Below are 16627 nucleotides of genomic sequence, written 5' to 3' on the forward strand. Positions count from 1 at the left end.
GGCCTATAAGTATTTTATCAGTAGTTTCTAAAATTCTAGAAAAGCATATTCACCAACAACTTTATAATTTTGTTAACTCATTTGGTATACTTTCAGATACGCAATCGGGATTTAGGAGGAATTATAGTACAACTACTAGTCTGGTGGGAATGTTAGATAATATAAGATTTAACGAAGAACATAAACGAAGTACTTGCGTGGCGGTGCTTGATTTTAGCAAAGCATTTGATACTATAAATCACTCAATGCTCATTGCAAAGTTGGGATTTTTTGGTTGTTCCGAATCAGTTACTTTTTTTGATTCCTATCTTAAAAATAGATCACATTCGGTGTTGTTAAAAACCGACAATGGAAGTTTGGAGCACTCAACGTATCTTGACTTGGAAGTTGGTGTTCCTCAGGGCTCCATATTGGGACCTCTTTTATTTTCGATTTATGTTGCGGATATGCATAACTGTATTGAATATTGTAAATTATAACAATATGCTGATGATTCTCAGATATACATGCCATTAAATTTTTTTAATTTTAATATTTCTGAGCAAAAAATTAAATCGGATATACTAAACATAGTTAATTATTCCAATGAGCATAACTTAAAAATTAACCCTGCTAAATCTAACATCATTTTATATGGCTTTAAGTCAGGAATTCTGAGACACTTATATGAAAGTATAAATATTGAGATTAATGGAGAAAAAATTCCAGTTGTCAATGAAGTGAAAATATTAGGATTGACTTTAGATTCTAACTTTTGTTTTGAGACACACAAGTTATTTACTACTCTCTCGCATTTACACAATACTCGTAATGTTGGAAATTTTAGGACACCTCAACATAGAACAAGTAACTTCCACAAGTCATTTTCGGTTGTCCGAGTTACAATGTGGAATAACTTGCTAAATAATATTAAAGATTTGTCACTTAATAAATTTTACACCAAGGTTAAGCAAATTCTTCTCGACTTCTAACGAGATGCCTAGTAGTAGATACCTAGTAGTATAAACTGCAAAATCAACTAAGACCAAATATAAGCTGGCCTGTTCAATCTTTTTTTTGTGGTTCTCTTTTGTCTATTCTTGTTGCCTTCCATCGCATGCCAGCCAAATTGCTTTGCCATTTTTTGTTTCTGCCCTTTTTAGTTTTAGTTTTGTTCTTTTTTAGGTTAATTAGGAATTTTTTTTTGTGTTTATTTATAATGTTTTCAAGGCCTGTTTCACGCAAATTGCGCTATCGGTTTTATGTTATCGCGAAGCAGTTCCTTTTACCAAAAATTGTCAATTTTTTTTCTCATGTAGCTAATTATATTTATAACTATTTTTTTGGTAATTAACTGTTTTGACTTTGACACTGGAAAATTAGGCCGCTAAATGCCTACACTAATTGACGACCAAAGTTATAAAAATTTCCCATATATATTAAACGTTTTTTTTTTTAATGCAGATTATCTCGTAAGGTCTGATAATCTGCTGATGCTTTATTTTAAGCGAAACATGTTACCCTTCAGGACATAAAAATATTTTGAGGCCGAGACTTAGTAGTGTTTTTATTTTGTCTCTAGAAAATTTGTGGTTGGCAGAATAAGGAATCACTCTGAAATGCCTCCTCCCCTCCATTAAAATTCAGGGTCAAAAAAACTGGAAAATAATTTATTAGAGATGGCCAGGGGTTGGAATGGGGTGACTTTCCGCGGTCAAAGAAAAACAATGAATTATCTGGGAAAATCACCAAGAAAACATGAAATTTGCTTGGTAAACCTAGGCTAAAAATAGTTTGATGTTTGACAATTGGAGCACATCAGATTAGGGGTTTTCTTTGCAAAGTTTTAAATTAAGTTAAACCGAAAGAAATTGGATTTTTTAAATTGAAGAGGTGAATAAAAAATTTAAAGAAATCGACCTTTAAGATAAAAAAATATCTATAGATCGAAAATTGAAACACAACTAAAAAAAAAATAATTTTCAAGGAATTAAATGTCTATGTATATACACAACTTAGGAATTAATAGACACTTGAAAATTAGGCCGCTGACTAAACTAATTGACGACCAAAGTTACAAAAATTTAAATTTATTCACCACAGCAACTAAAATAGTTAAATAAAAATAACTAAAAAAATCCAGGGAACTCTACATATCAGGAATAGTTAAATAACAAAATTTCCAAAACGAACTAAATATACATTGCAGGGGTTTTACTGCAGTAGCTTTTACTAATAGACATATTTACGCGGTATGCCTTTCAGAGGACAATATTGTGTGGGTCCCCCAATGTTATTAATGCATAATTTAAAGTGTCCCCACGTTTTCTTCATATTTAAAAAGTAAGGTTTATTTTTTAAGCCCCGTAGAGAGTACTTAAACATGAGCAATCGGTATGCCATTTTTTTCTAAGCAAATTTAGAACAAAAACTTGAATGCTTAACAGTGACGGCAGCCTGTTTAAAGTCGCAGAAAGTCTCTTATTTTAAAGACAAAAATCTCTTTTTTAAGACAAAATTAAGAATTTTTTCTAATTTATTTTAGAAATTGGGGAGCCCATACAATATTATCCCCTGAAAGGCATACTGCGTAAAATAGTGTCCCAAAATCTGTCACTATCACCCAGTCTGAGTTTATTGCCAATAAGATGACAAAGCCAATTTTTAAGTACCCACAATGTAATTTTAATTTTACTTCCTACATCAAAAAGACTTATTTTGTTATGATTTTTGATAGTTATACTGGGTTATTAATTATTTTGTTTTATGACCCACCTACAGAGATATTATTTTTAGTTGTTATTTATGTTTGAAACATAATTATATAGGTACTTAAAGCACTCTTTGTTACCTACGTCTATATTATGATAAAGTTGCGCATTTTTGTGGCCACTAAAATTTCTTTTACAGGGTGTCCCCAAATTAAGGGTACACAGCGTAACCATAGATTCCTCATGTTAAATATTTATAATTAGCAAATATACCTACGTTCGAAAATTAATATTAACAAAGCTACAGGGCGTCAGAATTGAAAAATCATTCTTAATTTACTTTAATAGCTTTGTATCAAAAGTATTTTATTGCAATTTGATATACGGGGGTTGTTTAACATGAGAAATCCAAATATGCCATTATTTTTAATTTATTAAGTAAAGGGCGCCACTTATTCAATTTTTTTGGCTTTAAAACGTTTACACTCTGTTGTGCTACCCTGCATCATTAATTCAAATTTAAAATAGCTATACGCTTAAAATTTGTAATAAGAATAGGTGTGTCAAATGATGCCCCTTTTAAAAGCTTAGTGACTACTTTGTAAACTCTGAATTATGCCACTTTTCCTTCGACTGTTTTGAAAATATTTAAAAAAGTGTAAAGGTTTTAAAGCCAAAAAAAATTGAATAAGTGGCGCCCTCCACTTAATACATTAAAATTAATTAATTTGTATTTCTCATGTTAAAAAACTCCCGTATACCAAATTGCAATAAAATACCTTTGATACAAAGCTACTGAAATAAATTAAAAATGATTTTTCAACTTTGACGCCCTGTAGCTTCGTGCATATTAATATTCGAACATAGGTATATTTGCTAATTATGAATATTTTGACATAAGGAATCTGTGGTTACACTGTGTACCATTAATTTGGAAACACCCTGTATATCTATAGAAATTAAAGTAGGTAATTCTTCATACTTACCAGAAATTCTTTATACTTGTTGATTTGATTTAAGAATAACACATTCTAAATTTTATAATAAATATTTAATTAATAATTTACTTTTGTTTATTTTTATACTTATTGGGGAAAAAAACAAAATTTTGTACAATATCCACTTCAATTTTTGAGCAGTGTATTTAAAAAGCTATATTTGTTACAGTTTTCGAGATCCGATAGGACCATTACATTTATTATAGCCTGTGTTATTACACCAAAAAATAATGTTATGTTTATAAAAAAGAGGTTAATAAAAAAGATAACCTTATATATTTTTGTTTTATTTGATTAAAAACTCCTGTCCTTCAGCTCAGGGCTTGGATTTTCGACTTCTCTCAAATTTCGTTCGTATGGAACTAAGTCAAAATTGTATAAAAATTAACGATTCGTATTTCAAAAATTAAATATCTGGATCGTTAATTGTTATGCGATTTTTGACTTGGTTTGCATACGACGATATTTGAATGGATTTGACAATCCAAGCTCAAATATTATTCAAATAGACTTTAAACTAATATTCAGTCAATAAAACACTCGCATTTAAACAATTAAAGTATTTTATTACAATAAACACTACGTGAAATTAAATCAACTGTGGGATAAGGTTGTTTAAACGAGTCTCTACTTCAAGTTAAAAAATAATAATTTTTGTTACAAAAAAAATTAGATTTATTTATAAAAGAGTTCATATTAATGTAATTTACACCTACCATTTGCTCAAGATGATACCTTTTCTAATAAATCAGACTTTTCATTGCTTTTAATATAGTCATTAATTAAAAGCCAATGAAATTCAATGATTTCTTATGTTAGTTTAATTACGTTTCGATATTGTTTAAATAGGATCACAATTTACTTCAATGATTCTTATGTTTGAACTAATTTCAAGTAGATATGCACAAATAAAAGTAAGATATTCATTTATTTAATCGTAAATGTCATTCAGGTATTGCAAATACAGTACTCCATTAACTCAATGTGTATCCCATTCATACTACGAAAGTGTTTTCTGTGTGTGTTCGTTTAAATCTGAATTAAAACACTAGATTCACAAACAATTGCCAATGATTTATTACACACTAAACATACTAGAAACACCTCTGTACTTATTTCGATTTAAAAGTCGCGCCAATATTCAGACTTGAACTGGCCTCATAGTTTTTCCTTTATTTTAACACAAAAATTAAGATTAGGTTTATTGTCTTTCAAAACACGCTTAAAAAGGGGCAAACCATCTGGAGAGATTAAAAATAACTCAATGCCTGTCAGAAGGTTTCCTTTATATGAAAAAAAAGATTAATATAGACCTAATGGTGTTAAAGACAGGACTGCAGGTAGGTAATCTTTGGCATATCATTGACTTAAAAGATAAAAATGAGTCTTTTTTTAATTGGTGAGTAGCACCTAAAAATATTCTACAAGAAAAAATGTTTTTGTTCTAAAGTAGTTCTTGTGATGAAGAATGATGATAAAGACACGTTCAACCAGAAATGCAGTGGTTAGATTAAAAAAAATTAAAATAGAAGCTCTTATTTATTTATTTAAAAAAATATAAATGCGCTTTAAAAGTCGTTGAGTTAATTGCAAAAATATATTATAACACTTCAATTTCCTTCCTACCCTAAATTCAATATAAAATCGTACAGAAATGGGTATGGGTTCAAATATAAAAATAAATTAATAATCGGCTAAGACGCCATTTAAGCTATATTATGTTTTAAAATTATAATCATTAAGCCTTTTACTTTTAATTCATCAAATTTTAAAAACCGGTTCATTAAATAAATACAAATATAGATTTCTCAATGAGGAAGCCTTGATCACCAAGAAAAAATAAATTATCTACATGTTTTTTTTTTTTTGGAGAAATCTATATATACACCACATTCTCCTACAAAATATGGACTTCCGTTCAACTAATTAATACAAATTACACATTTTAATTAACAATTTTTTTAAATCATTTTACGTTTCATATCTTCGCTTCTTTATAGATAAACTTACAATAAACCAAAAATTGATTCAATCATACTCGTAACTTTTATACATTTATAATTATACTACGACACGTTACTCTCGTAATCTTCACAAGCCAATTCCCATCCATACACACTCCACGGGACAACCGATAGAAAAGAAGTTCTTACCTGAACATAAATTGTTTATAACAAACAACTTTCGGTCTCTACCACGTAGTTAGAAAGGGCCAACGAACAGGAGTTCAGAATGGCGTAGAAGGTGGGGCGTAGCCCTATTCGGTTCACCCTACGACGAATACTGATAGGGCTTAAATAAAAGATGAGGGCCCTTGCTCGAGTTCTCGTCGAGAGGGGTCTATTGTTCGCGACCCTTTTTAAATCGGGGCTTCGTGTCCCTTTGTGTTCGTTAGCTTTAAATAGTATGGAATTACTATTATTTATTTGGGGATGAGAGTGGCTGTGATGACGGATGAGAGTCAATAAGTGTTAGAGGAGGAAAAAAAAATGTTAAATAGTAAAATTTTCGGTCAAAATAATTCTTTTTTTATTTATTTCAAATGCTTATAACTTTCTTCCTGGATCATTGCTATCCATGAAAGTACTTTATGAAAATTTACAGGTTTTGCTTTTCTTTTCGTCTTATTTATAGGCACTAGTATAGGTTGAATTTTTCAGAACTTTTCCTATGTTATTGGACATACTTACATCCCACAAAACTATTAGGAAACCAGTATTATCCTTGACAAATCATAAATTTCGATTGTATGAAAATGACTGTATATCATGTTAGAAAATTAAAATAACAAGAAAAAAAAAATAATAAAGGGCACATAGGAAAACGACTATTGCCGAAGTCATAGAAATGTTATACAGGGTACGGCACTGGAATGTGACAGTTCTATTTACAACTGATGTGTTTGTTACTGTATGCAAATTGTGCATCAATTATCTGCCAAAGATCTGCAAAGAATTTGCTAAGTACATATTGCTGTACTTAGCAGGTCATCTAGCTATAAGGTCTGATGATGCTTTATTAGCGAAACATGTTACCTGATTAATTAAAAAGATATTTTGAGACTGAGACATAGAGTTTTCATTTTTTCTTTAGTAATTTCTTGTTTTGATGATCATCAGGATTTTCTTATCTATACAGGGTGGTATGAATTTAAAATTTTTTTTTACCATATATACGGAACGAACAACTGAATACAAAAACGCTGAAAATAGTTTCTATGAAACGAAGGGGGAACAAAAACAAACATATTATCTCTACCTTATCTGCAACCCCTTGCCAAGGTGAGGTCTTAAATAGAAAGAGGGGTCGAGTAATAGTACATCATCTTGAAGCTCTTGAAAAAATGCTTTCCACTGATACCATAAAAAGCCAAATAGAAAATCATAGAAAGCAAAGTGCATCAATCAGACAACCCTTATTGATGTAGCTATTCCTAATAATAACAACCCAAGAGCGAAACATAATGAAAAGATTGTTAAGTCCCGGACTCTAGAACACCAGATACAAGGATAATGGGAAATGAGAGAAGTGCGAACAATCCCAATTATTGTGTCAACAACAGAAGTAATACCAAAGAGCCTGATCAAAAACTAACAACTGCTCAACCTTAAGGAAAGCATCTATGTATAAGTAAATGCAAGTCGACGCTATTATCCACATCTCGAATCGTCAGAAAGTTCATTGAAAACGTAGATAACTTCAACTGATTTATGAAACATATCATGTTATTTTAGCGTATAAGGGTACTATTTGTTAATAAAGGTAACAGAGTCCGGTAACATAGAGAGGACTCCATCAGAGCTTCATCCTTTTGATATCTGAGATTTTTGGAATAAGTGCTATATAATCAAAGCTATAATAATAATAAGTTTATTCGACAAAAAACAGTAAAATAAAATTTAAAATTAAAATGTCTGAATACACTAATCTCTACACACATAATAATATAATCAAAGTGGTTTTTTAAATAAAAAAAGTTTAAACAAAAATCTTAATTTGATTATTATCAAACTTATTACACTAATAACGATAAAAAGTACTTATGCTTTTTAAAATTTTAATGCTAACTAGTGCTAAAATACATTTATATAACAATGTTTAAGTTGATAATATTGCACAATAAAGAATTGATAAAGTCTTGGCAGTATAACATCCAAGTTAAATACAGAGTAATAAATTAGGTTTACTTATGCTACAACTGGCAAGTTTGTAACAAAACATGTATACATCTACTTACTTTTAAAGTCTATGAAATATTTAATATACTATCTGGATTAGCTTAGAATCCACTCTTTTAATTTTACTTTAAACAAATATAGAGAATTAATCCGAAAAAAACCAGCAGGGAGTACTGATTGAATTTTTGGATTCAGATACAACTAGAAACGCTATTCTAATGTAGTGTTTATTTTTGGTAAGTAGCCAGTTAGGTGTTTTGAGCGAGTAGCGTAGGAGTGTATAAGAAATGATCTTCTTAAATTGTCTTGAATTGATAGGACAGATTGGCAAAATAGCTGCCTTACGTCAAAGATACTAGTTTCTTTATAGAGTGCGTCTGAAGGAAAAAGTACGTTTTTTACCAAAGATTATCCCCAATAACCATTTTTGCACAATCTCTAGCGGCATGGTATGTGTTTTTAAAGCGCCACCTACAACTCTTAGATATTTAATTTTTGTAAGTGTTTTATAATTAAGGAATCAGTGTAGCATCCAAATGTCATAAAAAAGTATTCTCAAAATTAATGGTAAGTTTTTGGTTATTACTTTATTTACCACTTGAACACGTTGACCAGATCATATTTTGTCCTTTTTTTACAATTTCCCAAGTGCTTCCCCTGTAGATAACGACAGAGTAATCCGTAAAACATGTTATTTCACCAGAGGATTGAAGATTGAAAATAGAATTAATGTATACGTTAAACAATATGACCCCAAGGGTTACAGTTCCCTGCAGGACTTCTCCATACACTGAAACCTATATGATAAATAGCTTCTAAGGAATTCTTATAATTTCAGATGTTTCTAAAATGTTTAATAGCATTGTGTAATCGAACGTAACAAAGGCGTTGGCCAAGTCTAGAAAAACATGGTGAATCTTTTCGCCCTTGTCCACCGAAGAATACAAGAATACAAATAATAACTAAATCGAATGAAATGACGAAGCAATTACCAAAAACGAATAACTCCAGAGCAGAACAGGCCGCACTCAGAGACCTAGAAAGGAAGGTGGACAAGGGCACGGGCAACGCAACATACATAATGGTCGTGGATATTTATAACAACAAAGTTGAAAAGGTCTTGAACAAAGGTGAATACCGGCTGCTTACTAAAGATACTACACCAAAAGTAGAGGGAAGAGTCTACAGGGCACTTAAGAAGTATTCAGCTCATATTTCGGATGTACTGCCACACTTCTATGGACTTCCCAAAATACATAAGGAATAGATGCCGTTACGATCTATTACCAGCTCCAGGCGGTCGCCAACATCCGAACTTTCTAGGTTTTTGTTGAACTTCATTAGACCACTGCAACGGAACACGGAATCATGCGTCAAAAACTCAACCCATTTCGTCGAACTACTAAATTTGCCAAAGCCTTTTCCGTAGATATGCCCTCTCTTTTTTTATATATGTATATATATTATACAGGGTGTTAATTTGAAAACTTCCCACCACAGATTTATCGAAAACCACTGTTTAAAAAAAAAGAACGCCGAAATACGTCAAAAGGTTTGTCAAGGGGGAGAACTTTCTAACCTTAAATTATTTCACCCCCTTTCACCCATTGCCCCCCAGGGTCATCCCCTTAAAAATTTTAAATGGCAAGGGGTATCGAGTAATAGCTTGCTTAAAAGGTCTTTTGAAGTTTTTTATTTTGACGTTTGATTTTTTTAAATCGGTCGATTCGTTTTTGAGAAAATTAGAAAAATCTTTGTTTATCTTAATTTGTTCAGATAGTAAACAAAAACATGAAAATATCAGTTAGGGTTTGCCAAATCTACAAATCGTTTATAATTTAAAACGGAAACTACCAACATAAACAGCAATTCCGAAGATTAGATGTGGAAAAAACTAAATAACAACCTGAATTTTTTTCCGTATTCTTTTCATTAAGACAGATATCCTGGGCGAACTGTATTTATTATTATACCTGCTTAGTTATCTATAGTTGCTCAGGAAAATAAAGAATTTATTTTGCCGTCAGTTACATTTGTGACAGTCTTTGAATAGTGAAAATTTATTTGTTGAATTGAAGATTTTACTTCCAAAATGGTTTACACACTAGCCGAAAGAGTGGAAATTATTCTAATTTATGGTGCCCAAAATCAATGTGCTCGGCAAACTGCCGTCACGTTTAACGCCAGACATCCGGAGAAGATAACTTCTCATAGGTATGTTTTGGACCTTGTTACTAAGTTTACTGAAACTGGATCTATTGCAAATAAAAAACGTGATCATCGGCGAATTTTGGATGAAGCCGCCCAAGTTGAAGTTTTGGGTCATTTTGGAATAAATCCTAATACTTCATTATGCAAAATTGTTGCTGCCACTGGTATTTCATTAGGCTCTGTTTACACAGTTACCAAACTTCATAAATTTCATCCATTCAAAATGAAAATATTGCAAGAATTAACCGAAGACGATTTCGATAGGCGAGTTGAGTTTTGTGAAAAAATGACTGAAGCGATTAATGATAATACTATTCATGTAAAGAATATCTGCTTCAGCGATGAATGCACATTTTATCTAAATGGATTTGTTAATAACCATAACTGTAGATATTGGAACAATGAAATTCCTCATGCATTTGTAGAAGGTCATACCCAGTACCCTCAAAAAATTAATGTATGGGCAGGCATTTTAGAAAATAAAGTGATTGGGCTATTATTAATTAACGGAAATTTAAATGTAGACATTTATTTGGATATGTTGGAAAATACCATCAATCCGCTTATCACTGAATCCATTGAAAACCAAATCGATGATGATGGAAACCCTATACTTGATGAGGCTGAAATATATTTCCAGCAAGACGGCCCTCTTCCTCACTATGTTCTTTCCGTTCGGCAATGGCTAGACGACGAGTTTCCAGATAAATGGATAGGGCGAAGGGGGCCTATAGAATGGCCTGCTAGATCTCCTGATATAACGCCGTTAGACTTTTTTCTATGGGGTCATTTGAAATATATTGTGTTTACTCCCCAACCTGAAAGTTTGGATGAACTTCGTCAACGCATCATCAACAGCTGCCATGATAGCCCACAACATGTTTTTGAAAATGTCCGTCAGGAATTCGAACATCGGCTATATCATTGTTTGGCCAAAAACAGGCAACATTTTGAACACTTATTGAAATAAAAACTGATATTTGCACGTTTTTGTTTTCTATCTGAACAAATTAAGATAAACAAAGATTTTTCTAATTTTCTCAAAAACGAATCGACCGATTTAAAAAAATCAAACGTCAAAATAAAAGACTTCGAAAGACCTTTTAAACAAGCTATTACTCGATACCCATTGCCATTTAAAATTTTTAAGGGGATGACCCTGGGGGGCAGAGGGTGAAAGCGGGTGAAGTAATTTTACGTTAGAAAGTTGTCCCCCTTGACAAACCTTTTGACGTATTTCGGCGTTTTTTTTTTAAACAGTGTTTTTCTATAAATCCGTGGTGGGAAGTTTTGAAATGAACACCCTGTATGTATTCCCTAAATATCCGTAATAGTTTTATGGCCTATACCCAGTTCCTCTTCAACACTTAACTGCTCAACACTACTTAATTGCATTGAATCTACTACTAGGATATTATAAACCATTTTTTTGTTCTTGATCGTGGACCCTTTTGATAGGCGATTCTTGCATTGAGTGATTTGACTTGAATTTTTGAATCTTGACGACAAAAGGATGTTTAAGAATTCGAACCTGCACATTTAAAACTGTTTTTTCGTAAGGAATCGGACTGTCAAGCAGTTTTTTCCAAATTACCACAGGATTTCCATATTACCATAGGTCTCATTTTTCATTTCACCAATAAATTACTTAAATATGAAACTGATTAAACATAAAGTCTATTAAGAACATCAATAAAAATAAAATAAAGGATGCCAGAGTTTTAAACATCACCTCCACAAACATATTATCCACCCACAAAGTCTAATAATAAACATGTTATTTATCAAAGAGAGCCACGCCATCTTCTTCTTCTTCTTCTCGGCTTGTTCGTCTCCTCCCGAAATTCGTCCTTGTGGCCCGCGGAAACCACGTGGAGTCGCAGGGTCTCCGAACAGGAGCCCATAATGACGTAGGTGGGTGTGGTCCCGTGCGAGTTCCGACCCTTCTTGCATTCTGACTCGTCATGTTCGCTCGTTCTCTCCCCCAGGGCATTAATTTCTAATAAACGAGGCATTTCCTCCGAGCCTCGACTACTGCGACGGACGGGGCCATAATTAACTAACAACCAGAGGCACATTTATTTTACACGCTATATCCTACGACTGATGTTTATGGATGAGCTGTGGTTTTCTGTGTGGGCCACAGATTGTGTATGGGGCAGATATAAAGGGATTATTGTAAGTTGAAGCAACATTACATTTTGATTAACTGATGCAGAAGAGGTGGATTCAATTTTAAATCCATAAATAAAAACAAATGCCTTGGGTACTGATTATTTTTCGCCATTAATGTTAAGGTATTGTAGTTCTTTTATTGATATTTTTATAACTCACATTATAAACTGTTGCATTAAGTCAAGTTATTTCTCAGACCAATTGATAATATCAATTGCTAAGCTATCATCCACATTTAACGATATGCGTATAATTTTTGTAATTTCCAAACATCTTTACTCGCATGTAGAATTTTGCTTATTTCACTTATTATAGAATAAATATACTATAAAACTGTATATTGTATAATAAATAAGTTGGGCGCCCAAAAGTTTTTTAAATATTTTTCGGTAATTTAACCACAAAGTTAAATAACTCAAGAATACCCTAAAAACAAGCAAAAAATACCGTTGTTCTTAAAATCAACATATTAAGTAAGTTAATTCCTTTAAAAATTTATTAGACAAAAATATATCTTTACAGATATACACGCTTGAATAAAAACTGAATTGAATAAACTAGCGTTAAAAAAATTAGCGCTATACGCGAAATTAAAAAGATCACCTTTGCGTGAATATTGTGCATAAATGGACTTTTTACTTTGAAAAAGAAAATAGATTGTTCTAGAATAGCTCATGAGTGTTCACACGAAAACGAGGGATTTTACCAGGCAAGCGTATTGCTAATCATATATGGGGTTTTTGAAATATATATAATTTTGTTTTAAATATTCAAGGATTTTTATAAAAGTTGGAGTAATTTAATATATATATTTTATGTTTTTGGTTTTAGATCTAATAAAAGCACCGATGATGCAATATTTTTTTGGTTTAAAAAAATTATGTCAGATATGCAAGAAAATAAGAAATGTCTTACAGTATATATGGACTTTGCAAAGGCTTTCGATACAGTCTCCCACACCTTGCTGTTAAATAAATTAGAAAATGTTGGAGTAAGGGGTCAAGCTCTGGAGCTTTTTAGATTCTACTTGGAAAATCGAGTGCAAAGAGTGCGATGTAATGATATCCTAAGTAGTGATATGGTTGTTGTTTGGGGGGCTCCTTTTGGAAAGGACAAATAATAGGTATTGAAGGACCAGCGTGAACTTCACACGCAAAAGAAAATAAGAAAAAGAAAACAATTACAAATTTACGGCGTCAATAACGACTTACCTGACACTCGATGAATTGGTATATGTAGAACTGTAGATTAGATGGTTGGCCGGCCAGTTTTCTCAACACACACGCTATTCTATGTTTCGATGCGTATCGTACGATGGTACCGATCAAAAAGCCCGTCTCTCGCGGGAGGAAGCGTGCACCTGTCCAAGCCATCATTGACGCATGCACGCGGATATGGATTGTTATTGGTCAATTAAAATAATCAATACTTCTAACAAAATTGGCGGTGCATTCAAATACCCTTTAAATTTGCCAATTCCAAACATTCCGCCCACCAAAAAATACAATTTTTTCTCTTAGGCAACTTAAAAGGTCAAGTGTGTAATCACACCTGATAAGGATTTCCATAGCAAAACTCCTCAATAAACAACAAAATAAAAATGGTTAGCTAATTCAAATTATAATTTCATCCATTGGTAGAACAACACACAACCGAGAAAATAATGAAAAAAGGAGAAAAAAAAAGAAAGAAAATAATAAAATAAATAAAGAATGGTCTCAAACTTATTGAGATGGCAAAGGACAAACCTTTATTAGAGGTCGGTCCAATAGTCCTTTCGTTGTACGAATTTGCACAACTCTGGGAACGTTATCGGGACTGGAGTAAATCCTTTCCAGCCTACCAATAAGCCAATTAAGAGGGGGTTGGTTATTGTCTTTGATTACGACAAGAGAGCCAACTTTTGGACAACGGTCAGGGAGAGTCCATTTATTGCGTTGTTGCAATCGATTTAGGTATTCCAAAGACCAACGTTTCCAGAAGCTTTGGTGCAATTGCTGAATCAATTGCCAACGTTTCAGTCGATGAAAAGGGATATCGATTAGTGCCTCATCAGGAGGAGCGGTAAGAGCTTCCATGGTCAGGAAATGACCAGGAGTCAGACACTCTAAATCATTGGGGTTGGAACTCATCTCACAGAGGGGTCTGGAATTCAAAATGGCTTCACATTGCGCCAAAACAGTGGACATTTCCTCAAAGGATAATACTTGTTGACCTATCACTCTCGCAAGATGCGCTTTAACCGATTTAACACCTGCCTCCCACAGGCCTCCGAAGTGTGGTGCGGAAGGCGGATTAAAGTGCCATTGAATATGCAACGTTTCTGCCGAACCCTGCAGATAGGACAAAAGCATTCGGGAAGCACCTACAAAATTGGTGCCTTGGTCACTGTACATATCAGAGCATCTGCCACGACGTGAAACAAAGCGTCTAAATGCCGCTAAAAAGCATTCAGAGGACAAATCGGACGCTACTTCAAGGTGTAGGGCTTTGGTAACCATGCACACAAACAGACATATATAGCCCTTTTGGCTTTGAACACCTCTACGCCTAGACATGGTAAGTGGTATGGGGCCCATATAATCCACTCCACACTGTGAAAATGGTTTAACTTGGGAAATACGAACTTTGGGTATATCACTCATGAAGGGGGAAAACGGAATTGGTTTCACTCTATGACATCTAAAACATTGGGATAGGACAGAATTTACGGCTCTACCAATAGATAAGATCCAAAATTGCTGTCTTAAAAGATATTGTAAAAGACGGGGACCAGGATGGCCATGATCTTTATGAAACATTTCAATAATTAACGAGGTCAATCGATGATCTCTGGGAAGAAGCATAGGATGCTTGGCATCAAATGGTAAATCAGAATGGCGCAAACGTCCGCCCACCCTGACGACTCCATGGGAGTCCAAAAACGGGGCAAGTTTTCTAAAGGGTTTAGGGGTAGCTAAATTGGTTTTTAGGCATTTAATTTCCTCAACAAAGACTTTGTCTTGGACAGATTTAACAATGATACAAGTAGCTTGATATATCTCATCAGCACTTAAACCTTGGGATAAGGGAAGTGATCTTTTCTTTAGACCTTTGTCCCGGAACCGTATACAATATGCTACGATGTGTTGAACAGTTTTTAAGGAAGAAAACCGCTCAAGCAGCCTAATTACAACACATGAATTTTCTGGTATGGTTAAATTACAAGTAACTTTGCGTTCTTCTTGAAGCGCAATCGGATTATCCTTTGGATCGAACTCTAAAGGGGTTGGCCAGAGTTCGTGAGACAACTTTAACCATGGGGGGCCATTGAACCATAACGGATGGTCAAGCAATTGCTTGGGCAACAAACTACGAGAAAGGCAATCAGCAGGGTTTCCTACACCACTGATGTGAAACCACCTATTGGGAGGAATTCTATCTTGGATCTGCTGAACACGATTGGCTACAAAAGTCTTAAGCCGGGAAGGATGACTTTTAATCCAATACAAGGCTACACTGGAGTCAGACCAAGCATAGATTCTGTCAAATTTAATGGGAGAATTGGTAATCACAAAATGCATCAAATTGGAAAGAAGCAAGGCTGCACATGTCTCCAATCGGGGAACGGATAGAACCTTTAAAGGACACACCTTACTTTTTGCGCATAGTAAATTTACATGTACGTTACCTTCAGAATCAATTTGTCTCATGTATAAGACACCACCATAGGCTAACAAAGATGCATCACAATAACCATGTAATTCAGTGCAAACAGCATCAGAAATAGTTACGTGACGTGGAATCGCAAATGAGGATAATAAAGGAAGTTGGGAGACATACACTTGCCATTGGTTAACGACATCTGAAGTAGGAACTTCATCCCATCCAACGCCTTGAATCCAAAGACGCTGAATAAGGCACTTGGCAACTAATACAACTGGAGCTACAAACCCTAATGGATCATAAATCTTGGCTATTTCGGACAAGATAACTCTTTTGGTGCACTCACGCGCGATTGGTTTTACTGAATAGGAAAATACATCTAACACTGGGTTCCACTGTAACCCCAGAATTTTTAAGGTACAATTGGCATTGTCATTAAAGGAGATATTGTGTTGATGTGATTCAGGCACTAGGGATGACAACTCCTTACAATTAGAGGTCCACTTTCGAAGCTCAAACCCACCGCAAAAGAGTAAATCTGTTAATTGCTTCTGAAGTTCTAAGATTCCTTTAACTGAATGACCAAGACCAATTATATCATCCACGTAAGTTGACTTTAAAAGAATGTCACGAGCAAGGGGGAATTCTTTTCCATAATCCTTGGCTAATTGGTGTAAGGTTCGGATTGCCAAATATGGACTACAATTTAGACCATAAGTGACAGTACACA

The 16627-nt window shown here is 33.6% G+C and overlaps 2 protein-coding genes across 2 annotated transcripts in view; both read right to left on the bottom strand.

The window, feature by feature from the left end:
• Window positions 1–16627, bottom strand: part of LOC126738808 (polycomb group protein Psc-like) — a 120263-nt gene that overhangs the window by 64509 nt on the left and 39127 nt on the right. The gene's annotated exons all lie outside the window — the stretch shown is intronic.
• Window positions 13345–16359, bottom strand: LOC126738809 (uncharacterized). The gene is made up of 2 exons (XM_050444251.1): window positions 14001–16359; window positions 13345–13830 (listed from the first exon to the last, which is right to left on the bottom strand). Exons 1-2 carry the CDS (start codon window positions 15942–15944, stop codon window positions 13798–13800), a joined length of 1977 nt encoding a protein of 658 aa, XP_050300208.1. The 5' UTR covers window positions 15945–16359; the 3' UTR covers window positions 13345–13797.

The sequence above is a fragment of the Anthonomus grandis genome, chromosome 7 (assembly GCF_022605725.1).
Source record: "Anthonomus grandis grandis chromosome 7, icAntGran1.3, whole genome shotgun sequence".
NCBI classification, from domain to species: Eukaryota; Metazoa; Arthropoda; class Insecta; order Coleoptera; family Curculionidae; genus Anthonomus; species Anthonomus grandis.